The sequence below is a fragment of the Ornithodoros turicata genome, chromosome 3 (assembly GCF_037126465.1).
Source record: "Ornithodoros turicata isolate Travis chromosome 3, ASM3712646v1, whole genome shotgun sequence".
In the NCBI taxonomy this organism is placed as follows: domain Eukaryota; kingdom Metazoa; phylum Arthropoda; class Arachnida; order Ixodida; family Argasidae; genus Ornithodoros; species Ornithodoros turicata.
The window spans coordinates 13,033,784-13,057,269 of NC_088203.1; the positions used below are offsets into that span (position 1 = coordinate 13,033,784).

General features: G+C 47.5%; 3 protein-coding genes and 1 non-coding gene across 16 annotated transcripts in view; 3 read left to right on the top strand and 1 right to left on the bottom strand.

The window, feature by feature from the left end:
- LOC135388107 (zinc finger CCCH domain-containing protein 18-like) overlaps positions 1–23,486 on the bottom strand; it is a 67,764-nt gene that overhangs the window by 39,481 nt on the left and 4,797 nt on the right. The window lies entirely within an intron of this gene.
- The window catches only part of LOC135388109 (THAP domain-containing protein 5-like), a 32,647-nt gene that overhangs the window by 7,063 nt on the left and 2,098 nt on the right, over positions 1–23,486 (top strand). For 2 of the 11 annotated variants that reach the window (XM_064617443.1, XM_064617439.1), the window contains one exon: positions 14,191–14,242. In XM_064617443.1, the coding sequence (XP_064473513.1) occupies positions 14,191–14,242 (52 nt within the window). The other 9 variants (XM_064617438.1, XM_064617434.1, XM_064617442.1 and 6 more) reach the window with 9 other exon arrangements.
- Positions 14,314–22,852, top strand: LOC135388112 (uncharacterized). Of its 3 annotated transcripts, XM_064617452.1 has the most exons (3): positions 14,314–14,765; positions 14,886–15,054; positions 21,666–22,852. In XM_064617452.1, the coding sequence occupies exons 1-3, from the start codon at positions 14,618–14,620 to the stop codon at positions 22,591–22,593; spliced, it is 1,245 nt and encodes a 414-aa protein (XP_064473522.1). In that variant the 5' UTR covers positions 14,314–14,617; the 3' UTR covers positions 22,594–22,852. The 3 variants fall into 3 exon arrangements, with proteins under 3 accessions (XP_064473522.1, XP_064473519.1, XP_064473520.1); XM_064617449.1 differs by lacking the exons at positions 14,314–14,765; positions 14,886–15,054 and adding an exon at positions 17,350–18,124; XM_064617450.1 differs by lacking the exons at positions 14,314–14,765; positions 14,886–15,054 and adding an exon at positions 19,943–20,455.
- Positions 15,662–15,734, top strand: Trnav-aac (transfer RNA valine (anticodon AAC)). The gene has a single exon. It is a non-coding gene; the product is annotated as a tRNA-Val (tRNA).

The window sequence follows — 23,486 nt, forward strand, 5'->3', positions numbered from 1 at the left end:
CATCAAACTTCAACCACCATCTTCGACACTTCATCTTACCTAACGCAGACGGTACGGTAGTATAGTGTACATTGTCATCAAGCAGGAAAATTACATATGGAGGTAGTATACGACGACATTCTTGCGAAGAAAGACGCGTTTTCCATCTTCCGGAAGTGGAATGCGTCTCTCTCCTTGTGATTCCTATGGTGGGAAGCTCATTTTTTGGGGACCCCCCTTGAGATAAACTTTGCACTGCTCTTCCTTAAATATGCGACTGGTTTCCGCGATGCTACACCCTGTCTGTAGATATCCGCGATTCACATTGAATGCACCAAACATGGTGTTAGTTTTACCACTGTATACTTCTAGAGGCGTTACGGAGACGCGAAAAAAAACACACTAAAAATTTGACACTGAAGTTGCGGAGCACACCATTGAAACAGGAAAAGATGTAGGCGAATTTTTTTCCGTCCATTCAAAGCAAAAATCTTCCAAGAACATTTTATTAGTAGAATCGACCATGTTCAGTTCTCCATTCTCCCGCTATTCCGCAAAGTACGGATGCACGTACACGCCGCTTGGCGACGATGTCTTGAACTGTGCTGTGGAGCCACGTCGCGGCTTTGATGTGTACTAACGTAGCAGCGCGTATTCCTCCCTTACCTAAGTGCAGTGGTGTAGCTGAACTTGACGAGCTTCACACCGCCTTCTCTGACATTCTTGAGATGGCTAAAGAGCGGGTCTATCGGAAATACAAACGAAAATCAAAACTGCAAATTGCTAGCCTCCGACTGGCGTCACTTCAAAGGATGAAGAACTACTTCGCACGTCATGGTACGTACGGATTTGTAGATATTTCGGAAATTTAATTACGTCGCGTGTTGCGAACGAACTCGGACACATACGAAAAGGTGTGTGATCAAGCTGAGGGTGCTGAGGCGTAAGTCCATGGAAATCCGTAGGTCGTTCGAAATGCTGACGTTGTTTTGATAATTTGTCACGGGGTGTTGCAATCACAGAAGCGCATCATATCTTTCTGTTATCACTTTGGAGGACGTTTTCCTGCTTGTTAATATGATCTGCACTGTGGTAACACGTTCGCGGGCCGAGATGCTCACAGAGAACCTCCTTCTCCATCCTCTTTGTCGCATGGTGGCGCCTCACCGTGACGCCGCTTCCAAAGTTGGACTAACGTCTCCTACAACTGCGTAGAGAGGGCGCTATAGCTCCATCTCGTTGCAGACAGGAGTTTGTGATTTGCAATGACATAGAGGAATGTTTGGATCAGCTTATGGAGTCTATGCAATATGACGATCACGACGACGACAGTCTCTCTCTAACTACAACGACTGGAAGCAAGAGAAAGACAAATGCCGAACGCCAACGGGCTTACCGGGAACGCAAGAAAGCGTTAGCTGAAGCAACGTCCACGTACGCCCTATTTAAACAAGTCGAAGCCGAGCGAAAGCGTGCTTACCGAGAACGCAAGAAAGCCTTAGCTGAAGCGACTTCAACGTATGCCTTACTGAAACAAGCCGATGCCGAGCGAAAGCGTGCTTACCGTCAACGCAAGAAAGCGGAAGCCCAAGCGACATCAACGTACGTACTGTTGAGACAAGCGGAGGCCGAGCGAAAGCGTGCCTACCGTCAACGCAAGAAAGCTGAGGCCCAGGCAACATCGACGTACGCGCTAATACGCCAAGCTGAAGCCGAGCGAAAGCGTGCCTACCGACAACGAAAGAAGGCTTTGGAGACGTACATCGACGCAGAGGACGACAGCTGCACCACATCTCTGTCTTCCACAAACGGTATCTGGCAAATGTGTTTGGCGCGAACGTCATATGCATTCATACGATTGTTTTCCATCAGCCGTAACCTCAAGCGGTGACACGGGTGTTTATTTGTCAGTTATGAGTGTCACAGCACTGTCAGTGCGGTAATCCTTCTGAGTACGGGATGGTCAGTGACACTACTGTAAAGTATGGTGGGTTTTGACAGCGGCGGCTATCTGGGTCAGGAGTGTATTCTTCCTTTCGAAAAGTGCGCGGGGGTTTCGGCCTCGGTGACGTAGCAGCAGTCACTCTTTTGCTGTTTCACGTTGGGTTCCGTGGTGTGCTTGAGATGAGTCGGGAATACAAGAGGCGGAAACGACAGGCCAAAAAAGCGCGGATTGCTAACGTCCGAAAGGCTTCACTTCAACGGATGAAGAACCTTGCTGCACGTCGTGTTATGAGTGCGTTTGGAAATATTTCTGAGAACGCGCCAAACGGTGAGAAAGATTTCGATCCATCTACTAGCGTTTCTCGTAGTCCTATTGATGGCTATCATTCTGGTAGTCACATTGATGCTCAACCGCTTTTAGAGTGATGGAGCTTCTCACGATGGACTTCAATGTCGTGAGGATTCGTATGCAATCGTTGTCGACTTCGGATATTTCATTTCATCTCTCAAAGGTGTGTTGGTGCGTTGCGAGCATGTTTACGAGTGGGGCCGGTTGTTACCCATGTTTTGAGGCAGAGCACTGTTTTGAGGCTCCACGTGGCGCCATCTACATTTGAAAAATCGTATATTCAATAAGCGCCGTCTCGCATCCTGTTTTCCTCCGCTGTTGGCGCTGCAGAGGTGAAAAGAAAGTGAAATATCTGCCGAGAAAAGAGGAATCTCGTTTTCCGTACCAATGCGTTTTCTACAGAGAGCATTTTGTGTTTTAAATACCGATGGCATTTCTTCAACGCACTTTTGAGGCGTCACTGTAGCCGCGTCACGTCACGCTGGTTGGAGACTGAGAGGGAAGGGCACCCTCACTCTCGCAATGCGCACGGTCGACTTCGTTTTGTTTCTTTATCGCGCGCATCGGCTGAGTTCACCGAGAAAGAACGTTTCGGGGGATTTTGGGGAGATTTAGCAGATTGGAACCATGACAAGCCGAGTATTTGGCCGGCGCGTTTCGCGAGATGTCGTCCGGCGACGCAGATGCCGTGGTGCTAAAGCGTAGGCGACGTTCGGCGGAGCGTTCGCGCAAGTATAGAGCTCGCAGATGTGCCGCCATTGCTGCGGGAGATACAGACGTGGTCGCCAAAGAAAAGGAGCGTAAACGGCGTGCCGCCGAGAATGCCCGGAGACGGCGTGCGGCAAAGCGTGCCGCCGTTACTCTCGGCGAGATATCAGGGGAAGACGAAGAGACAGACGTGGAGGAAGACGGTGAGCCTCTTTGGTGAGACTATTGCCAACCGTTGGACACTCCCATAGATTGCAATGGGGACGTTTTTCGGGCAGCAGCAGCGCCAAAAAATACGACCCCAGTGGCTGCAAGATAATGCTGAGCATGCGCGTTCCTAATGATTTTGGATAGGGAGGCGGGTATCGCATTTTTCTACCGGTTTACGAGGTGGGTGTCAGGAAGTGACGAACACAGGATTTGGAATTGGAACACTGTATTCATCAAACTTATTCATACATATGCAAATACGATGTCGCTACTTTTCTCGAAACCACTGCGCAGCCGTTCTAAAAAGTATAATTACATAGTTAACAGACACGTGAGAGGGTATCTTCGCAACAAACCTCTTCAGGGGATGGCTTCCTTGCTTTCCAGTACCATAAACCTTGGCTTTTAGGCCGTCTTTATATATTTGCCCGATTCCTTGGCATTTGAATGTGGATTTCCCTACGTGCGCTCTACACTCGCATCCGGGTCAGCGATTTCGGTGTTCTGCACCACGGAGGACCTGCCACAGATTCGAATCCTGTCACCGGCTGTACTGTCTGAGGTTCCCCCTGAAGTCGGCCCAGGAGGCGTACTAAACCCCGTTGTCCCCCACTCCTTCCTGCTTTCCTCTCTCCATCAGTGTTGTACCCGTTGCCGAAATATGGTAGCGCGATACCGATACTCGTTACTTGAGTAAAAAGTATCGAAATACCGATATCGATACATCTTTTTCAAAGTAACAGAGTACCGCTAACGTTACCAAACAAAAGCAACGTGATGCGCTGCCCGAAACTTTTCTTTGAAATACCAAGATGATGCAACGTAGAAATCTCGCTAACGTGAGCATCCCATTTGTAGAGCAAATTGGAAGAAGGCAGTTTTGCAGTAAAAAAAAGAAAAAGAAAGAAAAAACAGTTTGTTTATTATGTAGCTCGGACAAACAACAGCAACTTTATTTCAGGACAGCTCGGTAGGACACGGGTAGCTCGGACAGTTTGCTTAATAGCTGGTTCTCAAAGTCGTCTTCTGCCATCCTCTCCGGCAGCTGACACAGGCCAGTGTGTCGATTACATTAGTGTCAGGCCCACACATACCATGGAGTCCAATGACAAAGGAAACCATTCGAAGTTAGCAATTCTACAGTATATGTGAGCGTGACTCAGTACGACAGGGCAGCTAATTAGAAGTGGAATCCAGAGCGCACTGTCAAAGACTTGACTTCTGTTTGTTGACCTCAACTCTTTTGTTGAACACAGCCTGGTTATTTCCACCAGTCTCTAAGAAAAACATTGAACACGTGTTTGGTATAATTCCGGTTACGGAGCACATAGGGTTCCAGGGCTTCTTGTCGGGGGCATAGGCGGACTATTGGCAATGAATAAGAGTGAGAAATAATGTCGGTGAAGAAAGTGTGGGTCACTAAAAAGTATCGGTAGCGATACACAGATAGCGTTACCATAAATTTGTAACGGAAATACTTATCCGATACCGATTTAAAAAAGTGTCGCGATACCGCACTCCGATACCGAAAAAGTATCGATTACTGTAACGGCGATACGTACAACACTGCTCTCCATCCACGCCACTCATAGCAGCAGTTGCCTCGCGGTGCTAATACGGAATATTAATTTTAAACAAAATCTTACCAGTGCGCTCTTGCTTTGCGTATTCCGAACTTGTGCTTATCACATCAGTGTAATACAAAAATGGCACAACAAGTTCACGCACCCACCCAAGTCCATTCATCATAAACACGCAATATTTCTCCCGTTGATTACTACCAAAAATAAAAGTTGATACTAAGCACGGGTACTAACGCACCACCAGCTTCCACTCCAACGGTTCAAAGCTCGCGCCTAAAGTTTCCGACTGCTTGCCGGCGGTGAGGGAATGTGACCACGTGACACACACATTCTAAATGGAAGAGGACGACTTTACTAGAAGAAACGTAGGCTCGCACTTTGTCCAGTTTCTTCAGAAGGAGTACACATATGAAGTCGTGTTTTTGTGTTAGTGACAAAGAGGTCTTGCGAAATGACGTCGCCCCAATCGATAATCCGCTCCGCGACACACTTGGCGGGCTCGCGATTGCTGTTATTATTATATCGCCGCTCCCCGCCGCTTGCCAAGAAAACACTGCGCATGCGCGCGTCCCCCTCTCCCTCGCGCGTTCCGCCAGATTTCGAACTGGTTGGAAAACAGACGCCATTTCGCCGCTGCCGCGAGTCATGCCTACGAATTGCGTCGCTTTCGGCTGTACGAATTATTTCGTCCAGGGCAAGAAGTTGCGTTTTTTTAGGTTTCCGAGCGGCAATTTATATCCTGAAAAACGCGAAGCGTGGATTCGGGCCGTGAAAAGAGTGGGGAAGGACGGGCACCTTTGGACACCTTCGCAACACTCAAGAATATGCGGGGATCACTTTGTAACCGGTAAGAAATCTGGTCTTAACGTTAAAGCTGTCGATTGAATAGTTAATCACGCGTTACTCCGTTGTCGGGTGTTCCAGGTGAGCCTAGCAACGACAAGAGTCACGTTGATTATGTTCCGACAGTTTTCGTCTACGGCAAAGATAAGAATAAGTCCGTTGTAGACCGGCAGCAACGCCCTGAGGAACGGAGGACGACGTTTCAAGGTACGGGCGTGGAAAGAACACCGCACGCTTTTTTTTGTGTGTGTGTGTCGATTGTTGTTTACCCGTGGCGTATTGTATGGGATATAATTCCCCCCAATGTCCCCAGGCGGGGCACGCGTTCGTTGAGAACCTCTGGGATGAGAGCATGCTAAAAACAGAAAAATGCAACAATGCTGGCAAACAGTTGACATTCCAAAATTCCTTGCCAAAATATATTCTCTCTTCACTGATCGGATTTGCCAGTTCCGCATTGTTCGTCCAACTTACGAAGTCGCACCGCTGGTGCCAAGTCGCTACCATCTGCCCCTGGAACTAGTAGCTGTGCTTACGCTTAAATGTAACGGCACTGTCTACGGATGCGCAAGAAAAGTCCCTACATGCACAGGCTTCCGCTGGGCTGGGGACATACCCTGCTTGCCGAAGGGAACACTTGACCTCCAGAAGGCCTACTTCCACAGCCACAATGGACCGTTTCCATATTCGCGTCGTCCCTGGCGGAGGAATGTCGAACGTCACATCTTTCTCCCCAACAAACATGGTGACGGTTTTCGGCCTGGCAAGTTGCGTGGAACAGTGGCGAGAGAAGATTAGAAGAAGAATGCGGAAAGGGTGAAACCGCATTGTACTAGTTACCAGTACAAGGCATTGTCAAGTGGCGACCTCAAACGTCGTCGTAACCTTGAAACCGATTATCCCCCCCCCCCCCCAAATGAACATGGCACTCGCCCGCAGGTGGCCGCACATGCGCTTACCCGGAAAAGGTCCATTCTGTTTGGGGATGCGGCCAAAACATTGTATTGGGGATGGACATGGAGACCAACTTCCCTCACATCTTTTCCTCGCATCTACATCCTTTCCATACAGAGCCATGATTTCTCTGTATGCATTTAGTGCACACAGAGACACCGTTTGTGTTGTGTGGTGCGGGTAGAGATGCAAAATTTCCCGGAAATTTTGAGTCGCTCGAATAAAGAAAAACGCTTTTTTCCCGAAAAATTGGAAAGAATGGGAACAAACATGGTTACTGCGTCTCTATTCGATTTAAAAATTGAGTCGTACCATTGCCGGCCAAACCACAGCATACAATGAGCTAGAAGCTTTAGTAGTGTTCATCCTCTATGCACAGAGCAGAGCATCCCATGAGACTGCTGTCTACTCAGTGATAGGTAATTAACAACCCGTCCACACTGACCAGGACTCCGACATTATGTGAACGCGATGGCGATCGCATGGAGTGGCCAGACGGAGCTCTAAGTGGGTAATTGTTGGCGGATTAGAGGCACCCAAGGCACTGTTGGCGGGTTGGAACGCATCAAAGGCACGAAAATTTACATTTTCGAATTTTGCCGCCTGGCAATTTTTGGCAATTTTTTTAGAGACGAGGAAAAACTCGAAAGAAACCGATTTCCCCCAAAAATGTCCGTTTTTTTTTTTCGGGGCTTTGCATCTCTAGGTGCGGGTACTCCCACACTTGTTGCTGCTTGAGATTGCATGCAGTTGTATCGGCTGTCCACCCGAACTCCAAGAACAGACACGAGATGTCGTCCTCCTCTTATCTGATCATAGATTAAAATTCTCACAGCGCCAACTCAGATCGACGGCGAGCAACCAACGAAACAACCGCGATATTTCGGGAGCGTTCGAGCCAAACACCCCTGAATGAAGGGAGGCTGTAGTTCCTTCTCCGTCCAACAGACTGCGCCAGTTTTCTCCGCAAGTGGCGGAAGCAGCAGCAATGCAGCAACAAAAGTTATGATACAGTGGAGCACCTTAATTCTCGCCGTAATATTAATATTTATGGCATTCTAACAGAATTTATCGTGGCACCAGTGAAATGTGTTACGATTTTTTAAATTTTATTTTATTTATGTATTTATTTTTACCTGAAAAGCGCGCCAATGTGCAGGGGAAGAGGGGTAGCGTCGGGCCGCTCAACGCCGGTGACTTCTTGGGGAATTCTCGACAACGAGTGAAGCGGACCACCGCAGTGCAAAGCGCACTGCCGTTGCTGCCGAAGGGGTGACCGGCTACGCTTGCCGAAAAACGTCGGCTCAGAAGCACAGCGTGATGTCGCCGCTACTGCTGCTTCCAGTGCAATAACGTATTTAATGCGTTAGAACCTTCAAGCTCCTCAAGTTGAGACAGAGGGTGTTACATATGAAAAATAGATTGTAGTAATCATAGTGGCGATAGTAATAGTGGTAATTGCTGATTAGTGATAGTCATACGCAGTGATACAGGTGGATAGTGGGTGGGCGGCGTGGTCCGACGTGTGTTGAACGTTCTCAGATAGTCTTCTAAACGGCGGCGTATCTGTGCGCTGAGATGCGTCAGTATAAGTCTTGAAGGTAGTGTACGCCGTGTGTGGACTACGATGGAGTCTGTGCCTTCGACGACCCAGAAGCTCGCCGAGCACGTCGTGCCGAGCAGCAGCGTCTTCGGAGACAGCGGCAGCGGCTCTCTGGGAATCCTGCCATCCAGCGCCACGGGCGAGCAAATGCTGAGGCAATGCGTCAGAAGCGAAAATCCGAGACTGAAGAAGAGAAGCGACGTCGTTTAGCAGTGTCGGCGGAGGCAAGGCGTCAGAAGCGAAAAGCTGAGACCGGTAGCGCCGTCTAGCAGCGGCAGCGGAGTATAAGCGACGTAAGCGGGAATATGATGGCGGGAATGATAAGAAAAAGTATAAAACGAAAAAGATACATACTACATTTAATGCTAACGCATTTCTGCCGCATTAACAACATCAATTGTCTTTTTTTCTTTTTTTCTTTTTTTTGCGGTTGCATTATTTTCTATACCAGACCCTGCATCGGTTCACACCACCAGGCCCCGCGCTTGTCCCTTGAGACGGCCCGGTGGCAACGTAAGCGGCGTATATACCTATTCCTGTTTGTAAACCAATGACGCCATAGTGTTCGACAGCGCCACCAATTTGGTAGAGTTGAACTACGCCCGAAAGCCACCGTCTTGAGGGGATTACGATGTTCCCTGAAAGGGACGCGACCTTTGGTCCTACTTTTCTTTCAACACACAACTTTACTGTTTACAAACAAGAGGCGCCATCTGCGCATGCGCGGGGTTGGTGTGGGAAAAACACACTGAATGCATGCAGCCGTGTGAATGCTTTCCGCAAGTGCGACATCGGACTGTACCGCTGCACCGCTCTTGACTCTTCTCTTTTCGCAATTCCCGAAATAATTTAGGGCTCTGAAAGAATGGGACAAGTGTGCTACAAGACGAAGTTGTTTATGAACGGTATACAACTTCCGTTCGCGCCGCACATTGACAACTGGACAGCCCAGCCACTAAACATGCCGTTGATCACAATCCCATTGTAGTTCATTAAATATTCGCCGAGACAGTTGACTGCTGATACTGCGCAGGCGTACAAAGTCACTGGAATCACACAGTTACTTCACCTTATGCGAGCTCTCTGATCGTGGCGTTTCTGAAAAACAGCGCTGACTAGCTACCGTGCACCGTGGTCGTTTATTTGTACACAGGTATCGTATGAGAGAATCTCAAAAAGGCGATGTCAGGGAATCTTTCCGTTTAACTGATCAAAACTATTCCAACACACAAAAACGATTTCTTGGTTCCGCGTTGCGCGGAAACTGATGCAAAGTGATTTCGCCATCCTTTCCCCATCGAGTTGTGTATCCTAAGGATACACGACTTTGCGGCATGTCCACTTTGCATGAAAACGATCATGCTGAGCACTTCTCGACAGAAACGGTCGTCCGGTGTCGTCCGTCGGTGTACAGAGGAGTGGAAAGGACGTCACGCGGAGGAGGAGAGGTTGGCACGAAGCCAAAATTGGCTGTGTAGTTGGCGTTCGCTCCTTGGCACGTTCGGATATGTGTAGAGACGTGGGTGTGTTGTATGTGGTTTATGAAATGGATGTGGTCCCTTCTACGAGCGGTGTACATGACCGCTCACAAGAGCGTCGCCGAAAAAATGCCGAGGCTATGCGGCGACGTCGTGAAGCCGAAACAGAGGAACAACGAAAGTGTCGTTTGGCGAAGGCAGCTGAACAGAAACGACAGAAGCGTGCTTCTGAAACAGACGAAGAGAGGCAACGCCGTTTAGTGACCGAAGCTGAGGCGAAGCGCCGCAAACGTGAGGCAGACCCTGCGAGGAGGCAAGCAGAGGCCGCAGCGGTACGGCGAAAACGACGTCAACGTGAGAATGCTATAGCATTTCCGTCGTACTAATGCCATTGATCGCCAATACTTTTTAAGCAGGCATACCGGTCCCCATGCATTTTCTGTGGTGTATATTTTATTAATTTTCTCGCCAGCCGAACGACAGCTTTTAACGCTGGTAGTCTCGTTGCAAAGAGGAAGCCGATATGCAAGTAGCCCTGGGCTTAGGCATTATGCTTAGGGTAGGATTTTTTTACTTATTATTATTTTTTTATCTTTTTTTTTTCAATTGTGGCCTCGCAAAAATGGGGGGAATGCATCCTTTTCGTGGCCTCTCTTTGAAGACGTATTTTTTAATTTTTACTGCGAGCAGGGAAGGACCGTGTTCAGGAATAACCATAAAAATGTTTCGGAAAAGTATAGACACCGAAGAAACGTCACCGTGACGTAATCGTGACGTTGTTACACATAGACATAGCGAAACCGAAACAGCTCGGATGGAGGACACCGTCGATTCACAAAGCCGTATTCTACGAAGGTCAAGGGTCGCTTCTTTGTATTAGTGGTATACGCACAAATGAGGTCACGTTTTTAGTCGCTTTGGTGACTTCATTCGCGTTCCGGGTCCACCGCAGAAAGCAAAGAGGGCTCCACCCAAGGCTTGGTTGCATCCTCTCGCAAGTCAACGCGGAAATCCTGTGCGGAATGACGTATTATGACGTAGTTCACGCTTGCTCTGTATGGGGACACCACGTGCACTCCAGGGGAAACTCGTGCCCTTCAGGCTGCTGAAAATGAAAGAGCCGTCTTTAGAAAGGGCTACCGAAAAGATAGGGTTACCGTAGAATGGAGCTGAACAAGGCCATGCAACTAATCATATGCAAGGAATTGCATAAACACCTTACAATATGAAAAACTATATTGAAACGTAGCCTTCTTGTGACACCGATTTTTTGCTATACTAGTTCCAGTCTACCAAGTTGGCGGCGCTGTCGTACCATCTGACGTCATTTGTTTGTAAACCATGTCGCCACCTGGTGTTACGTAGGGAAAGCCGCACGGAAAATTCTTGCCGGTATCCTCCCGCGGAATGCGCAGGATGCGCAGCGTGGAGACGGAGACTGTATCCAGTGGCGGATCCAGGGGGGGCAATCGCCCCCACAAACGTCAGTTTATACATTGGATTTCCCTCTCCCCCATCCCCCGCTACGCGCTCCGACAAAGAACCCCCCCCCCCCCCCCCAAACCGATGGTCTGGATCCGCCCCTGACTGTATCAATCTTGTGCGCGCTGCACATTTGGCAACCTACTTTGCAGAAGATGGGTGGTTTGCGACTCCCTGTGAAACTGACGTAAAGGAAGTTGCAATGTCAGGTGGATTTACGCTTCCGGTTCTAAGTTGTGCTGGTGCTGGAGTCGTGTAGCGTCAGCGTGATCTCAACGTAAAAATAAGCGGACGTTCAACGTTTAACTTCACTAATTCTGCGGAAGAAGGATATAAAATGTATCGCGTACCCTGGGATCTCTGCGCCTTTGAAAAAATATTGTCAGCGTAAACGAAAATTCAACTAATTCACTTGTCACCAAATGCCGTGCTATGTAACATACCATGCTGAATTGTGGCTGTGATAACATTATCAACTTGTAATACGAAAAGAATATCACTAAAGTCACAGCATCCTCCCAAGCTAAAAGGAAAACGATTACATACACGAAAACGATTACCTGTACATTTTCTTATTTTCTTGCACGATATCTGGAATGTCGCTTGTTAGCTTTGTTATGTGAAGCGTCTTCTTTGCGGGGCAGGCGTGCCCAGGCGAACTCCGTCTTGGTTGTCGTTTAAGCCAGAGCTTATAAAGTTTTGCCTTGTTTGAAATGGGAGCGAAATTTCGAACCGGAAGTTCGAAGGCCCAGCATGCGTAGCGCCACTTCTCAACTTGAAAACCAGCCATTGTGTGCGATGACTCGAGAACGTGACGTGTATGGAAAGCGAAAGCGCGAGGAGGATGGAATTGATGAACTTACGTGGCAGAGTGCTCTTGGGTCTGAAAAGTCCATATTGTGCTAGTTCAAATTATTTATGTAATGTCGTATCTCTGAATGACAGTCCTGCTGGTACGAGCGCTTGTGTCGTTAACCCCATCACTTCGCTCGTGGTGATGATGGTGGTGGTGGTACCACTGCTGAAAGAGCCCGCCGTTGCCGGCCTCACAGAGGTGACCAACGTCACCACTAACACTCTGGGGTAATGTGCATCCTGGGCCGACTTCCCAAGGGAACTGTGCCGACATATGTATGATCGTGATTCGCCAGGAGCTCTTGCGCGAACCTACCCAAAACGGCTTTGGACCGCGCGAACTTTAAATACGTATAACGATAACACTCGTTATGTCAGAGTTGAAGACCGGAGCCCCGTTCAGTCGTCGCGTATAATCCAACTCCTGCATTTGATGTTGACGGTGCTCTGCTTTCTGTGGCCTCTCTCTCTCTCTCTTAAGATGCATTTTTTCAGTTTCTGCTGCGAGCAGGAAGATGCCACTGCCCAACAACGGTGTAAAAATGTTTTACGAGGGCATGCCAGCTCGTCGCCCCCATATATTTTCTGTGGAGAGTTTCGTACCCCTTGTTTCAGCAACCAATTTTGACGCAGGTAGTACCATTACGAAGAGAAAGCAGAACGGAATTTTCGTGTGTACATTATTATTATTATTTTTGTGTGTGTGTGTTGTGGCGTCGAATATAGGTGGCGTGCATATGACGTCACACCATAGCTTTACCTGTGGTTTTTCGCTCTTTCTGGTGAACCGGCTTACGCAAATGCACCCCACCTATATCGAAGTCAGGCACAGAGTGACACAGGCATCACTGAATGACGGTCCCGTTGGCTCGGTCGCCGTTTTCGCTCTGACCAATTCAAACGTCGCGTCAGATCCAACTCCATCATTTGATGCTTGCAATCAAGCGCCTCAGACTGGCAGCTCCGTGATCGAAGGACGACGTATTTTTGAGGTTGTCATACTTAGCACCACGGTTATTCTGGCTGTCCCGTCGACGTTTCAGTGCTCGAGAGTAATGGAACGATTGGGTATTCACGATGAACAGTAATGTCGTGAGGACCCTCATCTAGCCGTTGTCGGCTTATATAACATTTCATTTCAACAGTCACGAATGCGGCGACTGTCTCCCACGCTGTCATGCAGGCTCCCTACGTTTATGGTTCGCGTGGCGCCATCTATGTCGGACAATACGTATCTCGGGGAAGCGCCGCCGCGCATGCTCAGCTGGTGGGGGCTGTCGTCTGCTGTTGGCGCTGCAGAGACGAAGGAGTAGGAAAAAAAGAAACAGCCGGCTCTAAAGGGAAAAGAGCATGGAAATGTAAAGAAAAATCATGAAGATGCTCGGACGCAATGAGTGTTTGCTTGTTTTCTGTTTTGCAGCGGCAGCTGTTCGTGCTTTGCGATGTTGACACAGAACCCTCCTCCTCAACGCACTTCCCCATCGGCTTTGCGTTCGTGCGTGTGGTGTGATCTCTCCCTCCTTTTTGTCTGTGGGATGCGTTGCCTAGGCATCCGAATTATCTAGTCAGGACAGGATGGGACGTCCCAAGGCATCGCCTGCACAACGGGCCGCCTCCAAAGAACGGCGCCGAGCCAAGCAGCGAGAATGGATGCGACGAGCTCGGTTGAACGCTACTTATCACGCTGCCCAAGTACAAGTGAAGCGAACACAACGAGCCAACCCCGAAGTGAAAGCAGCTGAAGCAGCAGCCAAGCGTAAGAAACGGGCCAACCCCGAGGTGAAAGCCACCGAGCCGGAAGCTAACCGAGGGCGCACCGTCCAACAGAAAGCGGCCGAGGCAGAAGCAAAGCCTCGTAAGGGTCGACAAACAGCCACCAACGCGTTCCTACGCAACTTCGTTACATTATAAAATACACTCACTAGAAACAATGTTGTGAAATTCTTTAATCACCATTTGTCAACAATGTAGCGGCCAAGGTGTCCACACCGTCCCTCAGCAGCTGTAATTCGCGTTAAATCCAAGCGTTAACCGTGCCTCATATATATATATATATATATATATATATATATATATATATATATATTTTTTTTTTTTATGTCCTCATGCAACGCCATGAGACCATGTTCTCATGGTATCATGCATGATGGTTACTTACCATTCGTCGTTGGTGTGTTTATTCTCAATATTTTGTCATTTCAGGTTCCATCGAAGGCGTGAAAAATTGTGCGTACGCCATGGCACAACTTGGAAGGTTTGTACACGTTTTATTTCGAATGCGGATTGTCAGTATATTGCGTTTTGAGCCGTGTCGTAAAGCGTTGTTTACAGCGAAGCACGGGTCAACTAGTGTGGTAAGCTGTCTTTACAAGACAAGAAAGGCCCCACAAAAACCACGCGACGTATGTTTTACAACACTCGACTGACACGGAAGAGGACAGCGCCGTGTTGATTCGGCGTGGCAACTTCCGAAATGCCCGATCTGTGGATCTGGCTTTGGCTGCCGTCTACTAGACGGATAAATAGTTGCCGTGCCGCAAACCGGATTTTCCTCCTAACCCTAAGCCGGAAACGTGCCGTGTAACGCGTTGCGGCTCGCTGTCCCGAGAACAAAGACCGTGACACAAAAATGGCTATCCGAGGTTTTCCTATGGAGCGTTTCCTAGAACGCATAAAAGATTTTCCGTCCTTGTACAACAAATCTTCGCCCGATTACAAGGATTCTGCCCTGAAAGAAGCAAACTGGAAAATCATCGCCCAGGAGTTCGACTTGCCCGGTAAGCCAAGCACGATTTCTCTTACGTAGAAAAATGAGATGATAACTCTACGACGTGGTCTTTACGTCTGCAAATCGGGCCTTGTTTTTCTCGACAACTGATAATTCTCTTACCGCGCAGTTGAAGAATGTGCCAAGAAATGGCGGAACGCAATGGATCGCTGTGTAAAGATACAACGGAAGATAGAAGAAGGAATACGTGACGGGATACCAGAGGAAGCACAACCGAAGATCACGTGGTCATTTTTTCCGCTGCTACGAAGCATGCTGGCGTTGAGAAGGCCGCGACGGTGAGTGTGAGCAACCCACGTTTTGAGAACTTGATAATTACCGGTGAAAGATGGTCACAGTGTCCCACGATTGTCGCCGCTGCATGCAAAAAAGCTTTAGAAGAAGTAGGGTCCAATATCAGTTCTGTGACAGCAGAACGGCCACAAGCAGATACGACTCACAGCTTCCGTTCTACCACATATCACAAAACATTGCAGACGACAGAGGAATGGCGCAGGGAGCGGAACGGGGGCGAAACTCTCTCTCTTCTCCCTCTTTCGCTTTCTCGTGCCGGAGGGGGTTGTCGTAAGTGTGGGAGAGAGAACGAGGGCCGCCCGCGGGTCGATGCCAGGGGAGGGGACGGGATATTATGTCACGTGATGTCGTGCATGCTCCTGTTTATGTAGGCGACTCTGCGGACGGCACATTATTTGATGCAAGTGTTAATTTTCCGTCCACAACTGTTTTTGTTCTACTCCGCGGAACAAAAGCAGATTAGATGGCCTGCAACATTGGTTTGTTACGGCATTTGTGTTTCGGCTGGAAGCAAGCCGCACCCACGTACGGCGTAACCAAGCAACGAAAACAGACGACTTGCTCCTCTGTTCGTGGCGACCTTTGCCAGACGTGCTTGTGGTGTAGTGGTTATCACATCCGCCTAACACGCGGAAGGTCCCAGGTTCGATCCCTGGCAGGCACAGATATTTTTATGTTATTTTGAGCGGTCCTGATTGTATGGAATCCGTAATTGTTTGTTCTCACTCGGGGAATCTGTCTCATTTAGAATAACTGGCCTGGCATTCTGTCGCCTAATTAAGGGAGATCTTTCATGGCTATTGGCAGACGCCGATTTTGCGCACAAATGCATATCAGAAAGTTACCGTCTGATCCCTGTGCAACAAAAATTACTTTTATGAAATGGGTTCGTTTATTCGTGTTGCTATGGCCAATATGACTCTAAGTACAGTTTCGGAGTTGGACGGCGTTTACTCTGCGTGCCACTTTGATGCGCTTTTCTTTTTCCTGCAATGTCACGCTTGTCGTGCCAGAAACTACGACATGTCTTCATATGCAAGATCGAGCTATAATGTAGCTTCACGGCAGACGACAGCTTTGAGAGACGCGTCGTGATTCCATCTGCTTCGCACTGATCGTCTGCTGATTGCACTTTGTTTTTTGTTGTTTTTTTTTTTTTTTCGTAAGAAAATGGACGAATAGATATAACCGTACTGTCGCGTTCACATACGCCACCAGAATGCTGGGGTTGAATGTGCTCTCAAGGGTAATAGAAATTGCGCGAAATCTAAATTTGGTTTCGTCCATGCCATTCTGGTTGTAACAGTTGAAGTCTTCAAGGTACTGTTCTAGTGTTGTACATTGCAAACATTGATGCAGTGCAATTACGTCGCGGTTCTGCTTTTGCATCCCAATTAATTTTATGTACTACGTGCTCACAGGTGCACACACGCGCGAAATTCAGCCTGGGTGGCGTCTTTGTTGCAATAATTGCCCTAGTGTCATATTCGTAATCCCAACATGGGCAACTTAACGGGACGAATTTGTTTAATTGGAGCCAAAAAAGTGATGACGCAATAGTATCGGTAAAAAATCGGTCCCAACAGTCCTCTCACCGCGATTCCTATTCAGTCGTTTGTTTCGAGGAATTCGAGACTCTATTCTCGACTCGTTTAGAGATGCAAGATTTGCATAAGGTTTGAACTGGTGGGAAAAGACTGTCTTTCACATTTTTTTCCTCTATAGTTAGAGAAATAAAAATAAAAATGAAATTTTCATTTTTGAACAACAACATCACAACTTCCGAGATTAGTAGTGTTTTTAATGATAAGTGTATGTTTTATTTGTTTGGCACACAAATACAAAATATAACAAGCTTTGATCATCAATGGAACCATTACCATGACTAAAACTAGCAAATGCATAAGGTTGTTACGCAGATGCAAAATTCCCGGTAATCTCTATTTAATTTTTTCTTTAAATCAATTGGTCGATCATCGCAGTAATGTTGACTTGCTGAAAGAATGACCCTCTCGGATTTTCTTTTCAGGAGGAATTTTAAAACAATGAAAGAAACTAGAGATAAACTTGTGACTAACACTTACAAGAGTAGGAGCGTTCACCAGATAAATAAAAAGTGGAATAGCTTCTATTTGATCTAACTCAATAAGATATATGTGTTCTGTTGGTACATTCGCCTCGGCTATGCATCACATTTTGCCAGAACTTTTTCTTTTTTTTTGGGGGGGGGGGGGATCGGAAATTTAGCACAGTTCTTCTGGCGCCGAGAGGAAAAAAAAGCGGAAGGATACTCGCATCTCTAATCCCGTTACTAGGTTTTACGCCCACCAAAGCACTCCGAGTTGGCGCGCGCGCAAGACAGCAACTTCCGCGATACCGGTTTGAACGATGCGCCCTCCCTGCCAGCTCAGAATGGAACCGGCCCCTTTCTTCTCGGCGTCCCTTCGTTCTATCCCGCGTGGCCTCGCTACAACGATATCGCCCCATTCGCTTCTGCTCGCCACGTGACCTTGCACAGCTGCCAATAGGTAGCCTGCAAGCACGGCAGAAGGAAGGCGCGGGACAAAAAAAGAAAAAGATTGTCACACCGCCATTGCGAATACGGTTACTACGTCGTTTACAAATGGCGCCGGGGCAGAAACGCAAAGCGATTTCCCTGCACACCAAGTGCGATATCATCATGGAAGCTCAGCAAGGTGCCAAAGTTGTTCACCTGTCCAGAAAACACGGCCTTCCGCAGTCCACCATCTCGACGATTTTGAAGAAAGGGGAGAAATTCATCGAGTCGGCGTGCAGTGGAAGCCAGCCCGGCAGCAGGAAACGCATTCGAGAAGCTGCGCTAAAGGACGTGGAAGACGCCTTGTTCGAGTGGTTTGTGGACATGCGAGCACGCGACGAGACGGTGAGCGGACCCATACTGGCAGCGGAAGCGACCCGCTTGGCCAAGGAGCTCGGGCGGGGAGATTTTCAGCCGGGAGGCGGTTGGATTCAGAGGTTCAAAGACCGGCACGGCATTGTCAATTGGAACGTTGTGGACAGAGATTTCCTCAAGAGGTGAGTTGAGCGCGACGCGGTTCGGCTACAGCGATTGCCATTTCTAAATAGGGCGTGCTCCATCGATTCTTCCGAGTGAGAGAGACGGCGGGTGGTAGTAACCTGTATGTTCTGGTATCTTGTAATGATAAGGGAAGGGCGATACGTGCGCGTTATTAACTAGAAAATGCCACTGAATGAATTTATTCATCGAGTCGTATTACAAAGTCTTCACTCAGTGAGTTAGTTGTACTGGTTATACTGTATAGGAAGTTTTATTAGAGAGCTATTATAGTTCAAGTCACTATAGGGCTCTTGTGTCTTGGTGCGTCCTTGCCTACAGATGCGAGGCTTCGGGAAAGGAAAAGAAAAAAAATTGTGGGGGGGAAAAACTGCGTCTTTTCCTCGGACGTCGGGAAAAAAAAAAGCCCGAAATTCCCAATCCCGAAAATGAAAAATACTACAAGGTTCTGGCAAAATATAATGCATAAACAAGGTCAAGATATCAGTCAAAACATATGACTTCTTGAGCTGTACCAATTGAAAGCCATTCCACTTTTTATTTATATAGTGTGTGCTGCGTGGTATTCTTGTATGTCTTGGGTCACTGCACAATGGAAAGTTGGTTTTTCTCCTGTTTTCCTTTTCTTTTCTTTGTAAAAACAAATCTGAGACAGCCTTTCTCTTATGTCAGTAAGTCAGAATCAACTAGGAATTTTGTATCTCCGAACATTACTTTATACAGTCTCTAGTTCTAGTCAAACATCTGCGCCGACGATTATGCACTTACATAAACTTTCTATATTTGATATATATATATATATATTTTTTTTTTGTGCTAAACAAATAAAACCTATATTACGTTATGATTAGACCTTTAATGTCCGCTAATCAATTCACATCGTATAAGACCAAATATTTAGTATGTGTTTTTTTTTTTTCTTTTTTTTCTTCTTCTTTTTTTTTTTTCTAGCAGTTCAGAATTTACGGAAATTTTGCATCCCCATCTATAAAGAACGAGGACTTTTCATCACGACGGATCGGCTTTGGGACGAAACCAAGCTCCTTTGAGCGAGGCGAGATACTAGGTACTTCTGCGTAGTGATATAGTACATTCGGGGGAAAGGGTAGACTTGAGCGAGGTGGGATTGCAGAAGTGCGATTATACACTGGATGGAACGGGACCGTCAGTAACTACCTTCAGCCACGCAAGGTATTCGAGAGAGTGCGCAAGAGTTCCCCTGCGTGGTTGGAAGTAGTTAGTGACGGTCTCATTTCGTTACGTGCATAATAGCACTTCTGCAAAAAACATTTAGGTGGCTCTGCGTAGACGAAATATTGTTAATGAAATTCGAATTCCCGTTCACGTCGTAGAAACTTGATTCTGTGAGTGCTCGCAAAAGCGAACAATGTACGAAATGCATTTTTCTTTTTTTTTTTTTTTTTCATATTCTACGCGTGATAGGAGAGTTTCTAAGACCCTTACCGAAAACCTATTCTCACTAACAGCCTGTAATCACTGGAAGATATCAGTCAAACAGTATTTCGCGCAAATCGAACAATAGCGGCTGAAGGGTGTCGCTCCCCCTAAATTCCGCGTAGGCAGTGAAAAACGGCGCAAACTGGTCCACACGTTTAAGCGCGGTATCTTCAGTAAAACGAACACGCGCAGTTCGAACTACTCCTATATCGAATTTCAATACCACACTGCGCCCACAGCGGCAGACGACCCGACGTGACAACGGGATAATTCTTTCCTGGCGAAACGACGAGAGAAAAAAAAACAGTTCGAAGTATGGATGAGAGAAAGGGCAGCGCCTTGAAAGGGGAAAGGAGCGCGAGGAGCCCGCGACAGCCAATCGCGTGCGTCATGCTTCCGTAAATAACCTTCGCGTGGAGCGACGGCCATTGCGTACAGTTCGTTATAACGACGCGCTCAGCTCGTCTGGTGAAAATGAGCGGAAAAAAGAGGGCCACGTTGAACTACGAGGAGCGGCTCCAAGTTATCCGTCACGTTCAAAGCGGACAGAAGAAATCTGCGGTCGCGAACGCGTTCAACATCCCGAGAAGCACGCTCAGTACGTTTCTCAAGAACAAGGACGCCATTGAAGTCAACGCTGCGAGGCGGACGAGCCGCGGTGCGAAGCGGGTTCGCGTTCGTGCCTACGAGGAACTCGAAGAGAAGCTGTTCCAGTGGTGCGAAGATGCTCAGGCACTGGGAATGACGCTGACGGGCCCGATCATGTTGAGTCAGGCACGCCAGTTCGCGGACGAGCTGGGTATTGTGAGCGTGTCAGTTGGAACGGGGTGGATCCATCGCTTTAGAGAACGCCATGGTATTCGTAAAGCAAGGTAACTAAAAGGTTGATGGGGGGGGGGGGGGATGTGGCTTGCTTTTATCGAACGACGCCGCTGAGCGCGGTGTTGTTTACCCGCGTGGTGCTGAAGTCTGTGTTATCTCTCTGTGTACGTCCTGGTGATAAGCTGTTCTGTTTCCAGACGAGGTCATATGACGCACGCTCCAAGAAAGAAACAAACCAGGGCGTCCCTTGTGTGCGTTTCCGTATTTGTTTTTAGCGCTGTTATAGCGATTTTTATTATATGCGACCAACAAACAAACTGAGGAGTAATTACAGCTTTTCGTCCGCTAGATTTTAGTCCCCCGAATTTCCTCCTGAGCACTGCAACTCGTCTTTAAGCTTCACATAGATTACCACGCATTTCTTCCCCCAAAAGACTACAATTACACCTATTTTTCTTAGAGAGTATCAAATATGTAGCATTGCAGCGAACTGAACGTGCAGTAACGTTTAAAAAATTTGTAATCGCCATGCTCCCCGTGATATATTGGTAACAATGGCAAAAAAAGTTTGCACATCGGAATTCGCAACTACTGAGTCGTACGAAATTGCTCACCCTGGGTGACTGACTGAGTGCCAGACTGCATACTCATTCTAACATCACTTTGTTGTAATTTCACACTGGTCCACATCCCTCAAATGTTACCAGGAACATCGGTGTTGAGTTCACTGATGCCAGGATTAGACTCTTATTTAGACCCTTAGTTAAGATTAGACCCCAAGATTAGATATTTTTCAGTGTTGTGTCAAAGCCTCAAGCTCCCAGCACTCTAACCACAGAGAATATCAACTATCAAACTAAGTTCCCGCAAGATATTCCTGAAACGTGACTCCATTCGAATTCTCAAATTGTTGTGAGCACTTAGTTCACTGCCCATAATGCATATCCATAATTGTATTGTCAATGATAATGCCTTCGTGTGCACAAAAACTGTGCTGCCTATGATCTAAAAAAAAAAAGTTGAAACTCAGAACTAGTATCAAAGATGATCCGACAAACGTGGAATAAAAATCAAAGCTCTAATTAATTAAAGGGACAATGTAAAGCTGTCATACATTCAATATGTTTTGTCTGCTATGAGAAGTCTGGCTGCACCAAACTTCATCAGCGGAGAGTAGAATAGAATAAACCCCTTGTCTAACAGTATTACATTTCGTGCTGTAACACACATTACATGTCTTGCCCTGTTTCCTTCTTGCAGTTCCTATGCTGAAAACAAGGGGGAATACATCATTCCCAACATCCCAGACGCAAGCGCACCTTCCACATCCGCAGCGCTCGACCCGTCGTCCTCCCTCATACTCAGCGACGTCCGATCCCTAACCGACCTGGCGGAAGACACTCAGATCCAGATCAAAGAGGAAATCGTAGAAGAGTCCATGGAAGAAGAAGAAGAAGAACACGTCCTGGTATCGGAAGTCCCTCCGTCACCATCATCCGCGACGACGAGCTTCACGATTCCCCCTTTCGCAGGCCCGTCAACATCCGCGGCTACCGCACAGCTGCTCACCTTGAGCGAATCTCCTCTGGTTCAAGTCGTCACTAATACGGTGCCCATGGTGGTGCCCAGTGCACCAACAGACACTCCTCCCATGCTTCCTCCCGTCGGTCAGTCGACACCCCAACTGCAGGAGCCTCAAGAAACTCCGGTTCCCATGACAACGAGCACACCAGAAGCAAGGGCAGGGCCCAAGAGCTTCGCCCTAACACGAAAGCGACAGGCGACTCCCTGGACTCCGCCTTCCATTGCGGATCGGAAGGCGAAGGTGGAGCTGGAACTGTTGCAGGCTAAAAAAAAGAAGCTCGAGGCTGAAGAGCGGAAAGCCATCGCCGAGACGCAGCGGATGGCGGAAGAAAGGAAGAAGTTTGAGGAAGAACAGAAAAAGTTGAGGGCTGAAGCCGACTTCTATCTCCAGGAGAGGATTCGGTCCGCGGAGGAGACGAAAAAGGCGACGGCCATCGCTGAGTACCATTTCGAGGAAAAGAGGAAGGCTTCTGCAAAAGCAGACATGCTAATCGAACACAAGAGGTTTTACATCGAACAACAGAAGACCGAGATTATTCGTCGAAAGATGCTCATGTTCGAACTGAGGAAAATGAAGCAGGACCTGAAGCTTGTCGCTCAGTGATGTGTGCTAACGACCCTGTGATCATCCCTGCAATCCATCGGAACTTCATGTTTCATTCATAGTTCGTTCGGTAAATCGGAAATGTCAATAGTGCTAGTCACTTTCACGCTATGTACAGTTCACGTTTTCTTCTTTGCGGACAAGGTGTCCACTGTTGTTTGAACGTTAGAGGTGGGACGATGCACTACGCATGTACATAGTGTACGCGTGCAGCTATAATAGCCGGCGTTTAAGAGAATATATGGTTTTAGAAAAGTGGTTGTCGTCTGTTTGATGTTGCATAAGACAATATCTGTTGACGGAAGAACCTTCAAAGATGGTATAACATTACATTCTAAGAAATGTTGATTATGTATATGCAGGGTTCTTTATTTTCAGGTTTTATGATTTTTTAAATTTGGGGGAGGGAGGGAAATGGGTGCTGTTTACACACACGAACTCTGTTAGAAATCGCGCGATACGATATCGGTTTGATATGTCCTGGGGGAATTTTCGGGTGAAACGAAAGGTATATGAAATAAGCCACATCTGTGACACTGTGACGAGAAATAAGAATCTGTATATTTCTGCTTGGAACTGGGGTAGTGAATGACCCCGGTATATCCAAACACTTGTCAGAGCTCCACGAAAGCTCATCTTTTTTCTCCTGCTGGAGGGGATTATAATAGGAGGACAAATAGGTTGTCACAAATAGCTCTCTTTGCTGATATTATGGTTAACTTCTCCGACAGTTTACCTAGAACGGCAAGTTGAAGGACCGCAAGGCTTTCGGGTAGATAGCGGATTTTACCTGAATTCTTGAAAACTTGCGCGCGGGGGGTACTATCGTGTAAATTCAGATTTGGGGTGAAATTGGGTGTTATGCGGTTACTTTTTTCCTCCTGCCCAGCAAG

Excerpts from the sequence above, each read along its gene's own strand:
- LOC135388112 (XM_064617449.1), top strand. The coding sequence starts at position 17,694 with ATGGCGCCGGGGCAGAAACGCAAAGCGATTTCCCTGCACACCAAGTGC. Across the intron at positions 18,125-21,665 it reads GACAGAGATTTCCTCAAGAG|TTCCTATGCTGAAAACAAGG; the intron begins GTGAGTTGAGCG and ends TCCTTCTTGCAG.